A 15634-nucleotide genomic window follows, 5' to 3' on the forward strand; every position below is an offset into this window, starting at 1 on the left:
TAGGATATTTCTTAAACAATAAGAAGCTGGGTGTGGTAACACACACCTGTCATCACAGCAACTCAGGAGGCTGAGGCAGGTGGACTGCAAGTTCAAGGCCAGCCTCAGGAACTTAGGGAAATCCTGTTCAAAAGTAAAAAATAAAAAGGCCAGGGAGCTAGGCACAGTGGTGTACACCTATATAATCCCAGCAACTCATGAGGCTGAAGCAGGAGAACTGCAAGTTCGAGGCCAGTCTCAGCAACTTAGTGATGCTCTAGGTAGCTTTGATTGACTCAAAATAAAAAGGGCTGGGGATTTAACTCAGTGGTAGAACACCTCTAGGTTCTATCTTGAGTACCAGAGAAGGGAGGTGGGAATCTTAAAAACAAAGTCCAGGGACTGGAATTGTGGCTCAGTGGCAGAGAGCTTGCCTCGCATGTGTGAGGCACTGGGTTCAATCCTCAGCACCACATAAAAATAAATAATAAAAGTATTGTGTCCATCTACAACTTAAAAAAAAAAAAAAAAAAAAAGTCCAGAGGGAGTAGTAGCTCAGTGGTAGAACACTATACATATCATACCAGAGGCCCTAGGTTCAGTCCTCAGCACAAACATACAGAAAAAAATGAAACGAAAGAAAAACCCTGAAAAATCTATGGAGGCTTTAAGTTAGGTATATAGGCTTGAAATGCATTTTTAGCTTAACAGATATCTGAGTTATGGTCTTATAATTCACATATGTTAATTTTTTTCCCTTTGGGTATTATCCTATATTGATGATAAATTTATCATATGCCTCAAAATAGAAACTCTTTGAGTATTATCAGTTTTTTTCAAATGTGAAGAAAAAGAAAAGAAAAAAAAAACTAAATTGATGGGCTTCTTTGTTTTAGGCCACACTTTAGTAAGGAAATCTGGTTGTTTTCTTTTGCTTTTGGTACTGGAGATTGAACTCTGCACTGGACCACTGAGCTACATCCGCAGCCCTATTTTGTATTTTATTATTTAAAGACAGGGTCTCAATGACTTGCTTAGCACTTTGCTGTTGCTGCTGAGGTTGGTTTTGAACTTGCAATCCTCCTGCCTCAGCCTCCCAAGCCATTGGAATTACAGGTGTGCGCCACCACGCCCAGTGGGAAATGTTTATCTTCCTTCTTTTATCTTCCCTGTTCTCTCCCCTCAGTTGTGGACCCCAGGCAATCGGAAACAGCTGATTAGATTGTTACCAGGCTGAATTTACTCACTTGTAGCACAAGCAAAAACTGAATTTAGTTGCTTTTTCCTGACTGTATCCATAGTTTCTGCTTTGCTTTTCAAAAAGATGGTAACTTGAGAACTACTCTTTAAGCCCAGTGCTGTCTGTGAGTGTATGTATACTATTGGAAATCTGAGTTGGCAGCCTTTACTCTCAAGAGTTAAGTCACGCCTTACTGGAGTATTGGTCACTTTTCCCATGTAGGATGTTCGGCAGCGTCATAGATATCTCTCTCACTTGCCTCTCACCTGTGAGTTCAGCATCTGTGAACTGGCTCTGCAGCCTCCTGTGGTCTCTAAAGAAACCCTAGAGATGTTTTCAGGTGAGAACACCCATTTTGCTTTTCTTTATAATGGGTGGGGTTCAGGGACTTTGGTGGAAATCATGCTGGAAACCAAAGGCGGGCAGTTCCTCCTGAGGCACCTCACCCCATTCATCTAGTTCAGCTCAGCCCACTGGTGTGGGCTTAGCAGCTAACCAGCTGGGAAGAGTTAATGGCCAGGTGGTTTGGGATCTCCCTTCTCACAGCTTGACCAACCCACAGATGACATTGAGAAGAGGAAGCGTCAACGCCAGAAGAAGGCTCGGGAGGAACGCCGCCGAGAGCGTAGGATTGAAATGGAGGAGAACAAGAAACAGGGCAAGTGTAAGTTCAGGAGCTCTCAACAAGGCTCTGTGACCAGGAACCAGGCTGTTTGTGTTCATGTCTCGCTCTGTCATTTGTTCCCTCAGTTTTTACCTAGGTCATGAAAGCCTCCTTTATAGGCTCATTTGATAAATTTAATGAGTTCATATGTGTCACAATGTGCATAGCACATAGTACATATGGAAATGAAATTCACCTTGGCATAGTGAGTGACAAAAATCTGTTCCAGGGAAAGGAATTGAAACTCTGCTGAGAAAGCTGGGGGTAGTTGTCCCGTGTGATCTGTAGATCGTGGATCTTACCTCCTAGCTATTAAAGGGAACAGTGCCAGTGAGTGTCAGAAATGTCTAATAAAGTAGAAATTTTGAAAACCAGGAAATGCATGCAGGAAGTTAAATTTGAGAGCTCTTGTGTCAGTAAACAGAGTATTCTGATCTGGTTCTCCTGTGTAAGAGAATCCACTGGATTAGTGTGACCCACAGGCCTAATTATCCACTAGAAAACAAGGATTTGAGTCTTTGGGTAGGGAAAGGACTTAGTTATTGTGATTCCATATGGTATGGCAAACACTAAATTTTACTTCTCAAACTGTGCCAAATATATACTTGGGCTTCCAAAACTGTGCAGATATTTGGAACATGTCTTAAACTTAGAGAAAACAAATGTTTACAGAACAGGATTTTTGTTTTAACATTTTTATGGAAATATTCAGACAAGCAGGTAGAGAGCACCCCATGTTTATTGTCCACCTTCAATTATGACTAGTTAGAACAAGCATTTTTATATTAAAAACATATTATTGGATGGCAGTTGCTATAAATTGAGTTGTTAAATTTCTGTCTGCATCTTTCAGAACCTTGAGGTTGTTTATACATACTGGCTTTCCTTAGCTGTTGGGAAAATTTGAGGAATTGTAAATGGTCCTAGTGTTATTGTCTTCCTTTGCAGATCCAGAAGTCCACATTCCCCTAGAAAATCTACAGCAGTTTCCTGCCTTCAATTCCTATACCTGCTCCTCTGATTCTGCTTTGGGTCCTACCAGCATCCAGGGTCCTGGAGCCCTCTCCCTTTCTCCTCTTAGCAGAAGTCCAGGTTCCCATACAGGTAAATAACTATTGAGATTTAATATATTCAGCCACTGACTAGACTTTAGGTCACAGCTGCTTAAAGGGTTTTACTTACTCGGGTGGATGATAAACATGGGGTGCTCTCTTTAGGCAGATGACTTTTACTTGGGTAGTTCTAAACTACATCAAATTCTTGCCATTTGATTTACTTTTTACGTTGACTTTACTTCCTTTTTTTTTTTTTTTTTTGGTAGATGAACACAATACCTTTACTTTACGTGATGCTGAAGCTCAAACCCAGTGCCTCACACATAATAGGCAAGCGCTCTACCACTGAGCAACTCATCCCCTGTACTGACTTTTTATACCTTGCCAACCTCTAAAAAGCTCAAGGTAGCCAGGTGGTGGCACTTGTCATCCCAGTGACTGGAGAAGCTGAGACGGTAGGATTGCAAGTTTAAATTCAGCCTCAGAAACTTAGTGAGGCCCTTAACAATGTAACAAAAGTCTTGTCTCAAAATTAAAAAAAAAAAAAAGGCTGATGATATGGCTCAGTGGTTAAGTGCCCCTGCATTCAATCCCCAGTACCAAGGAATAATAAAAATAAAACCTCAAGGTAGCTCACTATGTAGGAAATTTACTTTGACCCAGCTGTTTTACCTCTAGTGTTCACATTTGGGATACTACCCTTTGTTTTAGCCTCTTTGTATGTATTTCTTTATTGTAGTAGCATATATAATAATAATAAAGAAGAAATGGCCTACAGAATCTATTGATAGCATAAATGCTACAGTTTAGTCATTTCCCTATGAAATACTTCATATTGAAGAAGAAAATAATAGCTGCCTTTATGAACCATGGAAAGTTAAAAGGAAGTTGTAGAGGGCTAGTTGTAGCTCAGAGGTAGAGCATTTGCTTAGGATGTTTGAGGCCCTGCCTTTAATCCATGTACTGCTCAAAAAAACAGTTGTAGAATTTTGTGGGTTTTAAAAAAAAGTAACAAAGCATTTCATTGTGCATTTATCTAAGTGTATAGAATATTGGGACAGGTACATTCCAGACTAGTACTCTGAGATAAGGATTGAAAGATTTTTCAAAGATACCCTTGTCTTTTTTTTTTAAAGGTGGACACAATATCTTATTTTTTATGTGGTGCTGAGGATTGAACCCATTACCTAGTGCTCTACCGCTGGAGCTATAACCCCAGCCCCACCCTTGTCCTTTTTAAAGTAAAAAAATGAACACACATACTCACTTTTTTCTTATAGAAAAATGTATTCGTGTTTCATTTTTGTCCTTTTTTTTTTTTTTTTTTTTTTGCAGTTCTGGTGATTGGCTCCAGGGCCACATGTGCTAGACAAGCACTCCTAAGTATAACCATGTTATGAAATGAAACACTTAAAGAGTTATTGACCATCATTTTAGACATCTCTTTTTTGGGGTGGAGAGGGTGTATGATTACTGGGAATTGAACCCAAGGGCTCCTAACCACTGAATCACATTCCCAGTCTTTTCTATTTACTCTTTTTATTTTGAGACAGGGTCTTGCTAAGTTGCTAAGGCTGGCTTTGAACTTGGCGATCCTCCTGTCTCAGCTTCAGCTGGGATTCCAGGCATTGCCACCATCTGTCCTGAATCCTAACCAAACATTTCCACATTACTAACTGCTGGCTGGAACATAAAGGCTTATCTAATTAAATTTTATCACGTTTCTTTGTGGAAAAGTGTAGCATTTCATAAGAAGGGTTATTCTTGCTGTAGGAACAGATTCCACCATGACTCCTAGCATTAAACTGAAGCTTTTTCTCTCCCTCCACTGATCACTGATGTAAATAATCATTAGTGTTCTTGGCTTTGGAAAAACATGGCAGAATTGAAGATTGGATCAAGGTTCTCTTTGGCCAGGGATGGGTGGGTTTTGGTAATTATTCAGATCTGACTCAAGGGTTCATCTCGTCATCTCATAGGTGCTAGCTTTTTGGAACTTATATAATCAGGTGTCTGGTTCTTTTTCAGACTTTCTGCTGACCCCTGTGTCACCCACTGCCAGTCAGGGCAGTCCTTCATTTTGCGTTGGGAGTCTGGAAGAAGACACTCCCTTTCCTTCTTTTGCCCAGGTAATAATTTGCTTGTGAAGCAGCCCAAGGTATTTAACGTGAATTCGGCTGCTGGTTTTTCTGGGAACCTCATCCAAGGATTACTATTCCTCATTCTAATAACAGCTGAACCCATTTAGTCCTTTGATAGGTATGAGGGAAATTGCCTGCCTCTTGGAACTGTATGCCACCAGGAGTGGCTAAGAGTAGATTCTGTGGATATCCCCTCTGTTAGAGGGAAGGGCCTTACAGGCTTAAGCTGCATTGATTCTAATACATAATTGTTAGAGGCTTTTCTTTTTTTTTTTTTGTAACAGGGATTGGATCCGGGGTGCTTAACCATGAGCCATATCCCAAACCCTTTTTATATTTTATTTAGAGGCAGGGTCTCATGAAGTTGCTGAGGCTGGTTTTGAACTTGGGATCCTTCTACCTCAGCTTCCCAAGCTATTGGGATTACAGGCATGTACCACTGTGCCTAGCTTTTGGAGGCTTTCTTTTTTTTTAAATATTTATTTATTTATTTTAGTATTTGGTGGACACAACATCTTTGTTTATATGTGGTGCTGAGGATCGAACCCGGGCCGCACGCATGCCAGGCGAGCACGCTGCCGCTTGAGCCACATCCCCAGCCCTGGAGGCTTTCTTAAGAGGGAAGTTCTTGGGTTTAGTCTCAACAGTTACTATAGACTAACCCAGGAAAGAGGCCAAGAATAGCTGAAAGAAAAATCTTGAGTTTTAATTATTAAAAACAAAACAAAACAAAAAAAAAAAAAAACTACTACATTGTAAACTAGACACTGTCCTAAAGGCTAGGGAATACATCAATTAATTTTAATGGTTCTCTAGTTCTAGGATCTCTTGTTCAACTGGTATTTGTTACATAAAATAAATCATTCCTCTGCACTTTGAGAAGGGAAAGTTTATCTGGGTTATCCTGTAACTAGCCAAAGCAGCATCCCTATGGAGCAAGGTGGGAAAACACCAAGCTACTAAGATTGGATGTCAGATCACTCTGTTAAGCAAATATTCATTTAACATGCTAACCTTCAGCATTCCTGCATCCATATAACTAAAGTTGATGGACAGACACCCCTGTAAGAAGTTACTGTTAATTTCTGTGGGGCTAGTTTGGAATCATTTCCTTAACAGTTCTTAGAGAATAACACTTTTCAACTTACAATAAGGTTACACATAATAAACCTATCATAAGTTGAAATATTGTAAGTCAAAAAAATGCATTGGTACCCCTAATCTCCTGAACATCATAGCTTCCCTAAAAACATGCCCAGCTTATAGTTGAGCAGAATCATTTTATAATATATTGATTGTCATCTTTGGTGTTATTTATTGTTCCAAAGATGAAAAACAGAATGTGTATACTTTGCATCATTATAAAGTCGAGAACTCCTTATTAGATTCATCTTAAGACCTAATGTCTGGGGCTGGGGATGTGGCTCAAGCAGTAGCGCGCTCACCTGGCATGAGTGTGGCCTGGGTTCAATCCTCAGCACCACATACAAAGATGTTGTGTCTGCTGAAAACTAAAAAATATTAAAAATTCTCTTTAAAAAAAAAAAAAAAAGACCTAATCTGCAGTTGATATGGATTTTCTCATGTAGAAATGACAGTTTGTACTGACAAATAAATAGGAATTAGACTTGGGTAAGAAAGGTCCTAAAGGCAGGAAGGATGAAAATAATTGAGGGCAATTCTGAAAATTACTGAATTTCATAGGCAAAACCAAGTGACTTTCAGGAATTAGGCCAAATGCTTAGGTTTTTTATTGTTGTAGTAGTACTGGGAATCGATCTCGGGGGGCCCTCAACCACTGAGCCACATCCCCAGCCCTATTTTAGGTCTTTTTTTTTTTTTTCTTTCAGCTTTGAGAAACTTAAGACTTGAAAGAATTGTATTATGAATAGTCACATCTTTCACCTAGATATACCAATTTTTATTTTTGCTATATTTGCTTTCTGTTATGTAATAAGTTCTAGACAGCATGATACTTCATTAGTACTTAGGGGATACATGTCAAGTAAAATGACATTTTCCTATAAACTATAGTTATTACATCCAAAAAATTCAAATTTTATGCTGTATAATGTAGTACATGTTTCTATTTGCCCATTTGTTTCAATCTTCATTTTTTTTTTTTAAGTTCAGGGTGCAATCAGATTACTTGTGTGCATTTAATTACCAAGTTTCTTCAGCTTCCTTTGGTTCATAACAGCTCTTCTGACCTCCTTCCCCCTCCTCCTTGAATGGATAATTTTGAAGCATCGAGGCAAGTTGCTTCATGGAACATCAAATGGTTTAGATTTGTCTACTTGTTTTCTCATGAGTGGATTCAGGTTAAATACTTAGAAAACCATTTTTGGTAAGAGTAAAGCATAGGTGATAGATATATTTTAATCACATCTTAAGATAATTCAGATGCCATGTTACTTGTGGGACAAAGGAAGAGGACTCAGCAGTATAGTACCCTTAGATTTAATCCTCAGTATTCCCCCACCCTCCCAAAAAAATCCTAAACCAAAAAACGTGGCCTTGACTGAGACGAAGCCAGTTATCCAGAGACAGAAGGGTTGTTCTGATTTACTATACTTGGAAGAATTTTATAGGTCTGTGGCTGAATCTGAAAGTTAATGATTAAGCTATTCAAAAAGCAAAGATTAAAAGGTAATGAATAAAAAACAAAAAAACAAACAAAAAAAAAGGTAATGAATGAGGGGCTGAGGCTGTAGCTCAGTGGTAGAGTGCTTGCCTCACAGGTGTGAGGCCCTGGGTTCAATCCTTAGCACCACATAAAAATAATATTTTAAAAACCCTTTTTAAAAAAAAGTAATGAATGAGTGTTGTTTTACTCTTTCAGGATAAAATTGAGTTTTATAGCTTTAAATAACCAAAGTTCAGTAGCCACATGGTTTTAAAACTGGAGGGGGTACGATGTTGCTTGTTCCAACATTTTGATGTTTTTAGGGGTTTCAAGGAGAAAAGGAAAGTTGATTAGAAAAAGCATTTCCAGCTTGAGCATCTGAGTAAGAAACGCTTACTCCTTCTGTGTGGTATTCTTTACCTGTTTCCCAAAGGAGCAGATTGGCCTTACCACTTTGTGGTTTACACAGGATAATAATGGATGTGACTGAAATAGAATATTAATGAGAAAAGATTTCACATGTGATGGTTGGTTCTGTGCCCTCCTAACCAGTTGATGTCAAGGCTGGTGTCTGGAAAAGAAGTTGAACTAAAAACTTACCTCATTTTCCACTTCCATAGATGCTGAGAGTTGGAAAAGCAAAAGCAGATGTGTGGCCCAAACCTGCTCCAAAGAAAGGTGAGGAGGGCCTGCTGGTGAAGGGTGAGTTTGTCCTCTTTTCATTAAAATGCTAGTTGCTCATAGGAGTGTAACACTGATTTTTTTTTCCCCCCCCAGATGAGAACAGCTTAATTCCTCCTGCCCCTGTGGACAGTGATGGAGAGAGTGATAACTCTGACCGTGTTCCTGTGCCCAGTTTCCAAAATTCCTTCAGCCAAGCTATTGAAGCAGCCTTCATGAAACTGGACACACCAGCTACTTCAGATCCCCTCTCTGGTAAGGGCAGTGAACTGGAGTTCTCAACACAGGACTCTAAAAACTTACCACACAGGTGCTGCCATTCCTGCCTGTACTCGGCAGCAAACACTACCAACTCAAGATTCTAAGTGTAGGCAGGATCTACTCTCCACTGTCTTGGAAGAAAAAAATATCCAAATTTTCCTTCTAGGCCTCAAGAATTTATTTGGGTTGGTAAACAGGTTCTGACAAACCAAATTAGTTGATACTTGACTATGTTGAAGACCTAAACTGGTCGACCAGTCTGTAAAAGGTAATTCATAGATGTGTAAGTCAGTATCCACTCTGGTACTCACAATTAAACAAGAATTACAAATTTATGGTGTGCTTTTTATGTCCCTAGCATTGTGCTAATTTTCCAACAACCATATTGAATAGGTGTAACTCTTAGAGTTGAGAAAGCCAGGGCCAGGGAGGTAGCATCAAGACAAATATTAGTATATGCTACGACTGGCATTTGAGTCCAGAAGTCTAATTCCAGAGCCTGTACTTTGGCTGACATTGAATGTCTTGGTAATGGAAAGGCCAGGGAACCAAGATGGCATTGTAAATTAAGTGAGCTCTCTTTTCTGTTTTCCTTTAGAAGAGAAAGGAGGGAAGAAAAGGAAAAAACAGAAGCAGAAGCTCCTGTTCAGCACCTCAGTTGTCCATACCAAGTGACACTACTGGCCAAGGCTACCTTCTTCATCTGGTTTTCTTTTTTCTGTGCTTTTGTTTTGCTGCTGTAATTTTAAGTATTTGAGTTTGAACAGATTAGCTTGGGGTGGGGGGAGGGGGTTTCCACAATGTGAGGGGGAATCAAAAAATTTTAAATACAGTGTATTTTCCAGCTTCCCGTCTTTACACCAAAATAAAGTATTGACACTCACATGAGATCTCTCCCTGCCAAAGCTTTTAGTTTGTTGCCAGGTTAGCCTTTTTGATCCACGTGTAATTTAACCCCAAACAAGTTTTGAGCCCCTTAGCACCCCTTGGAGCAGCCCAAACCACAACACTGCTCTGCTGTGACATCATGTGTCAGGCTTCCTGGTCTCTCTGCATACTATTAGTTGTCTTTTTAAAAATGGTTGAATCTTTCCTACCTGTTCAGTTCTCCTTGTTAAAGAAACAGAGGGATGGGAATAAAATGGATTTAGGACACCCAGTTTGAATTGAAGTTTTTCTTCTGACAAATGGCCAGGGTGTGGTGCCAGACTTGAGTTGGCAGCTTGATGGACACTTGCCATGTGTGAGGGAGTTTTGCCCCTTGAACTTGGCTTTGCTTTAAAAAAAAAAAAAAAAAAAAGTTGTACTTGTCACTAAGAAAGCCTTTGGGACATCCTTTCCTTTTGGACAAGCTTATTTTGACAGTAGCATGAATTATAGGAAAGAGTCCAGCACTCCTGGAGAGCAGGCTAATAGCCAGGTCACCAATGCTTAGCCTCTTTTACCTAGAGCAGCTCCATCCTCCCAAACCCTATACCGATTGCTGGGGTTAGAATCCAAGGCAAGTGGCCTGCCATTGAGCTCCTAGCCAGCCCTTTATTTTTTTCTTGCCAAGTTGCCCAGGCTGGCCTCAAAATTGGGATCCTCTTGCCTCTCTGCTAACAGGAACAGGAACAATAAGCATTTGCCACAATACCCAGCCCTAGAGCAGGTTCCTATGCCTGGTTTTAGCTCAGTTTGAATCTTTTTGCTGCTTAAAAAAAGTGACTTCTAGGTATAATAGAATGAAGACAAAGTTGCAATATATCACCTGCACAAGTAATACTGGGGTTTTTTGTTTGTTTTTTAAAGTTCTGTTTACAGGTCAGCTAGGCACATTATTTCTAGATTAAATAGAATTGTGCAAACTCATAGCAGCTAGTATGGACTAACATCTCTGGTATGAGGCTTAAAGCTGGATTTAGCTTTATCATTTTTGAGAAATCCTGGGTCAAGGAAGGTGCTTAGCCTTAGATACGGGGTATATTGAAGTAAATATCACAAATCTTAATAAAGATTTTCTATTAAATGTGATGGTGCATGCCTGTAATCCCAATAGCTTGGGAGGCTGAGGCAGGATGATCCCAAAGGTTGAGGGCCTTAGCAACTTAGCAAGGCCCTAAGCAACTTAATGAGACCCTGTCTCAAATTTTAAAAAAGCTCTAGAGATGTGGCTCAGTGGATAAGGTTCAATCCCTGGTACCAAGAAAAAACAAACAAAAAAAACTTCTGTATCCTTTTATTATGGAGAAAAGAGATCCTAGAGATGTCATTAGGAGGTAGCAGGCTAAATGTGGTCACAAGACTTTTACTCCTTCCTGTGAGTGTGGCAGTCTCTTCTGGTGTTACGTTTAAGGCCACAGGAAAAGAGTGGAACTGTAGAAAACTGAATTTGGCAGATGTTCTAGGGCCATGTAAATAATGAGGGCAAGTGAGGCCAGTCTCCAAAGTGCAAAAGTTGTATTATCAAGTCACCTGATTAAATATTGGGAAGGAATCTGGTATTTATAAAGCCAAGATTAGATTAGCTATAGGTCTGTACAAAGTTTAGTTGCTGTCTTAATATTTCTACTTCAGGTGACATGTTTTGCTTAAGATCCAATTTGGGGGTTGAGAGTACAAAGCCTCAAGTGGAAGGCTAAAATAAATACCACAGAGGGAGTTAGTCTTCTCACCAAGGTCAGGTTGTAGATGGGGAGACTTGGCCACACATGAATTCTGTAAGCCCTTTTATAATTTATAGCATTGTTTAACCAAGCAATTAGATACAAAAATGTAACTAGAGAGCCTTTACAACCTGCAGACCAGGATCCAAGGGATGTTACATAAAGGTAACTTAAGTCCTCCATTTCAAGCTGGTTACTTGTCTTCTGGTTGGTAGTCTTCCAGTTTGGAGAACTATATGTAGATGCTGTGCCTCCTAGAATGTTCTGTTTCCACAAGTAGGCCTGAACAGCCTTCTGTGTGGTAAGCAGAAGTTCACTCCATTGCTTCAGCAGCCTCTTCACCACCACTGTCTGAAAGCTCTTCCTCACCAGAATCCTCTAATAAACAGCTTCTTGTGACAGACTTTTGGATGGCTTCCCGCTCTCCTGGAGAAAAGCATACAAACCAGGGATGAAGGATGTCTTTGGGAGCATCTCTTATTCAACTGAAGCTCAGTCACTGCTTGGTAGGCACTGAACTAGTGTTGCTTACCTTCATCAGTGCAGTTCTGCAACAGGATCAACAGCTGTCTCCTGTTGTACTGAATCAGAAACTTCTGACAAGTTCTAATTGTACCTGAAGGAGATTTTTGTGGTCAATAGCTTGTGAAAGGTTTTTAAAAGACAGATAGGCAGAAGTATCTTGTTCTCAATGGGTCAGCAGGAAGCCCGCCCACCCATTTGTCATGATTGATCTTTGAATCTGTCATCTACTAAAAATCATCAGCCATACCACATGGCACTCCTACCTCCCACATGTAAGGTGTTGAAAAAACAAGGATAACGGTGTCCTTTGTTCTCCAAGTACGTAATGAAAGGAAGAGCTGACCACACGAGCTGATAGAATTCTTTTCGACACCGAAGTAGCACTATTCCAGTATAAGCATTGATGTATCGAACTATAAATAAAGAAAAACTTTTGGAAAACCTTGGATTCACAGTAGGTAACAACCTTGGGAGAAAAGCCTATGTACCAGAGACTCTTCTAAAGACAAGTGGCACTTGAGAGGATGCATCAGTAAAAAACGGATCCCTGAAAGAAAACCTTAGGACAAACCTTTATTTATGGAGAGGCATTGCCTTGTACACAATGAATGGTAAATGAATTTAGAATTTAAAATACTCTTGTCCCTGACCAAATAAATGGGATGGGAGAGGTCCATCCTCACTGGGCAGAGGGACCCTTACCTGAAAAACAGGTGGTTGTACTACAATTGGGCTCTATAGTTTGGTTTTTGGTGGTGGTACTGGGGATTGAACCCTGGAGTGCTTTACCACTGAGCCACACACCAACACTCTGTCCTTTCTGGGTATGTTTATTTTGAGACAGGGTCTAGCTGAACTGCACAGGTTGGCCTGAAACTTGGGATCCTCCTGCCTCAGCCTCCCAAGTAACTGGGATTATGCTGTGTGGGTTCTTTCAGTAGCCAGATGAGTCTTCACCTGTGATGTCTGTATGCCTTTAATTTTCCAGAATTCAAGTTTGGGCTTAGGAAGGAAGAGAACTGTGAACTATGTGGTACTTGTTGGAAGAAGGGCCTCTGCGTGGGCTCGTTCTGCATTTACATACACAGCAATCGAGTTCTATATTACTCTTTCAAGGTTTTTCCAGGTGTGTGTGTGTGTCTAAGGGGGTAATTGTGACACATTCCGTGTGGTGTCAATACATCCAAATAGTAGCTCTTATCAGGAGTTATATATGGTTTCCCTCAATTGTATTAAATTCAATCACAATCTTCAAGAGAAGTCAGGTACAGAAAAGATTCTTGTCCAAAAACCCAATGCCTTCAGGTCCCCACTCTAAGCTCTTTGTCCAATTTCCGGTTCCTAGCGATCTCCCGCTCCGGGTACCAGACGCCCAAAACCTCCAATACAAAGGATGGTACACGGACTTGGTTGCTTCAGGGGTCGCTCGCGCCCCTTTTTTCCCCATTCTACGGCGCCTGCCTGCTCCAAATCCCGCCGTCCCCCAGCGCCCTCGCACCCGCGAAACCAACAGAGCAGGCGGCTGCGCCGAAAGTCCCGTGTACGCGGGCAATCGTGTCCCGAAAAAGACCGCCCAGCACTCGGTCCTCCAGACTCAGGCGACAGCGAGGGTCGTCAGACACCAATTCGCAGAGCAGGTACCTGCAGCAGACGAGAAGGCGGTGAGCGCGAGGTGGGGCTCCGGGGGCCGGGCGGGGGTGCCCCAGCAGCCGCTTACCTGTGCTTGAAGCGCACCATGGCGGCCTCACCCCAGCAGGCACGACGTACACACCGGATGTCGGTCCCGCCCGTGGCCAATGGGAAGTTGGCCTTCTCGGCCTCGCAGCCACTCGCAGAGGGAGGCAGGACGGGGGCGGAACCAGGCCCTTGAGAGGCCGAGTTCTGTGTCAGTCTCCTCAAAGCCCCGCCTTCCCTTGCGCTTGTGAGGGCGCGTGCGTCCTCGGAGCCTTCCTAAATTAGTTTGGGGGCGGGACTCGGCAATTGAGTGGCTTGTGGCAGTGATGGGTGGTTTTGCTCCACATCGGGATTTACAGTTTTGGTGTCAGCCGCCCTATTTGGTGCCCTTGGGACCCTCCGGTTCAGTTATGTATGCCATTATATTCTGTCTCCCAAACGGACGGTGGAACTTTTGAGGCCAAAATCTTGAGGCCTGCCAGGAATTAACACTCGGGAAATCTGACTCTTATTTTCAGGTTAGAGCTCGATTTTTCTTCGGTACAATTAGAAGTTCTGTTACTATTTGGGCTTTTCAGCAGTCTTATGAAGGTGGGTGCTTTAGTAACATTTTTTTGTTAGCAAAAAAACACAATATATAGTCATTGTATTTTCCGGATTTGTAAAATATTTATTTTTTAGTTAAAAATAATACCTGTATTTAATTTATTTTTATGTGGTGCTGAGGATCTAACACAGAGCCTCGCGCATACTAGATGAGCTCTCTACCGTTGAGCCACAACTCCAGCCCATATTTCCGGATTTTTTTTTTTTAACTATACACAGAGAAGCAAATAAAATAAATTGTAGTCCCAGCACGGAGAGAGAGAATAACTGCCATGAAGTGTTTTCTTTCTCATCATTTTCCCCATATGTCAGGGATTCCCAAAGTATGGATCAAGGACCACTGAGACCGCTCAAGGAGTCCCCAGCTTCAAAATTACTTTCATAATAACATTAAGATGTCATTTGCCTTTTTCATTCTCAAAATGGACAGTGAAGTTTTTTCCACAGGTTGAGTGACATGTGATGACACCATTGCTCTGATATCTAATGGAATTCTGTATTTATTTTAAACATTTCTCAGTTTTAGGAGATGAGGATATAGCTCAATTGGCAGAGTGCTTGTTTTGCATGCACAAGGCTCTAGGTTCAATCCCCAGCACCACGCACACAAAAAGTCCAATGTTCATGGTAAATATTGATAGAAATAGCCCGCAAAAAAAAAAAAAATCCTTTGGAATCCACAGTAAGACTCTATAGGAATCCTGAGACAAATAAAACACTGAAGAATAGAGGATCATACTATTTTTTCCTTTTCATGAAAAAAAAATGTATATGGCATATTCTTACATGTACAACTAAATGAATGTCTATGTGTGTGTAGACTTCTTCCCAGTCAAAGCCCTTACTAGGAAGGAACTCTACTGCCTTCTATTACAATAGATTAGTTTTGCTTGTTCTTGAACTTTATATAAATAATTTACAGCATGTTTTGTGTCTGGCGTATTTCATCCAACATCATTGTAAGACTCGTTCTTGTTTGACTTATCATATCATATCAGTTGTTCTGTTACAATATTCTTATGCATTGTTACATTGTCTGAATGAATCATTGTTTAGTCAATATCCCCTTGATGGACGTTTAAAACATCTCCAGATTTTTTGGTTACACCCAATACTTGGATGGATAGCCGTGTAGCTAGCTAGGTCTTTACGTCCACCCCTATTTGTCATGACGCTCATCTGTGCGGTTCAAGAAGAGAGACAGGTTTCACAACTGATAATTGACAATCATCCCCTACTCTTTTTTCCACCCGGAGGAAAAACGGGAGGGTAGGTGGTGGCGCAGTGTAGGGATCAATGACTCTACAGTTCTACAACTACCTCATGATCCAGAAACACGATCTCCAGCGTCCTCTGGTCGGCAGGGGGCGCCAGAAGCCCTCTGCGGAGAGCTCAAGACCCAGCCTGACTCAGCCTGAGTGTCTAGCTTCCTACCTCCCTAAAAATACCCATCCCTAACCCTTCTCAGCCTTCGTTCCTTTAATCTTAACGCTGCGTTTATTTTATAGATGCAATTGGGGTCCAGAATAGAGTCAAG

The 15634-nt window shown here is 41.1% G+C and overlaps 2 protein-coding genes across 4 annotated transcripts in view; one reads left to right on the forward strand and one right to left on the reverse strand.

The window, feature by feature from the left end:
* Positions 1–9807, forward strand: part of Rnf10 (ring finger protein 10) — a 36669-nt gene extending 26862 nt beyond the window's left edge. For both annotated transcript variants that reach the window (XM_026403385.2, XM_026403386.2), the window contains exons 11-17: positions 1442–1559; positions 1782–1883; positions 2832–2987; positions 4967–5067; positions 8326–8383; positions 8483–8641; positions 9246–9807. In XM_026403385.2, the coding sequence (XP_026259170.1) occupies positions 1442–1559; positions 1782–1883; positions 2832–2987; positions 4967–5067; positions 8326–8383; positions 8483–8641; positions 9246–9322 (771 nt within the window). In that variant the 3' untranslated portion in view covers positions 9323–9807. The remainder of the gene's footprint in view (positions 1–1441; positions 1560–1781; positions 1884–2831; positions 2988–4966; positions 5068–8325; positions 8384–8482; positions 8642–9245) is intronic.
* A 1042-nt stretch (positions 9808–10849) lies between these two features.
* Positions 10850–13618, reverse strand: Pop5 (POP5 ribonuclease P/MRP subunit). Of its 2 annotated transcripts, XM_026403394.2 has the most exons (5): positions 13535–13618; positions 13316–13458; positions 12081–12230; positions 11825–11908; positions 10850–11718 (listed from the first exon to the last, which is right to left on the reverse strand). In XM_026403394.2, the coding sequence occupies exons 1-5, from the start codon at positions 13552–13554 to the stop codon at positions 11606–11608; spliced, it is 510 nt and encodes a 169-aa protein (XP_026259179.1). In that variant the 5' UTR covers positions 13555–13618; the 3' UTR covers positions 10850–11605. The 2 variants fall into 2 exon arrangements, with proteins under 2 accessions (XP_026259179.1, XP_026259180.1); XM_026403395.2 differs by lacking the exon at positions 12081–12230.
* Between the last annotated feature and the right edge of the window lie 2016 nt (positions 13619–15634).

The sequence above is a fragment of the Urocitellus parryii genome, chromosome 3 (genome assembly GCF_045843805.1).
Source record: "Urocitellus parryii isolate mUroPar1 chromosome 3, mUroPar1.hap1, whole genome shotgun sequence".
Taxonomy (NCBI): domain Eukaryota; kingdom Metazoa; phylum Chordata; class Mammalia; order Rodentia; family Sciuridae; genus Urocitellus; species Urocitellus parryii.

Excerpts from the sequence above, each read along its gene's own strand:
- Pop5 (XM_026403394.2), bottom strand. The coding sequence starts at position 13,554 with ATGGTGCGCTTCAAGCACAG. Across the intron at positions 12,231-13,315 it reads CTGCTCTGTTGGTTTCGCGG|TTCGATACATCAATGCTTAT; the intron begins GTGCGAGGGCGC and ends CTTTATTTATAG. Across the intron at positions 11,719-11,824 it reads GCAGAACTGCACTGATGAAG|GAGAGCGGGAAGCCATCCAA; the intron begins GTAAGCAACACT and ends GCTTTTCTCCAG.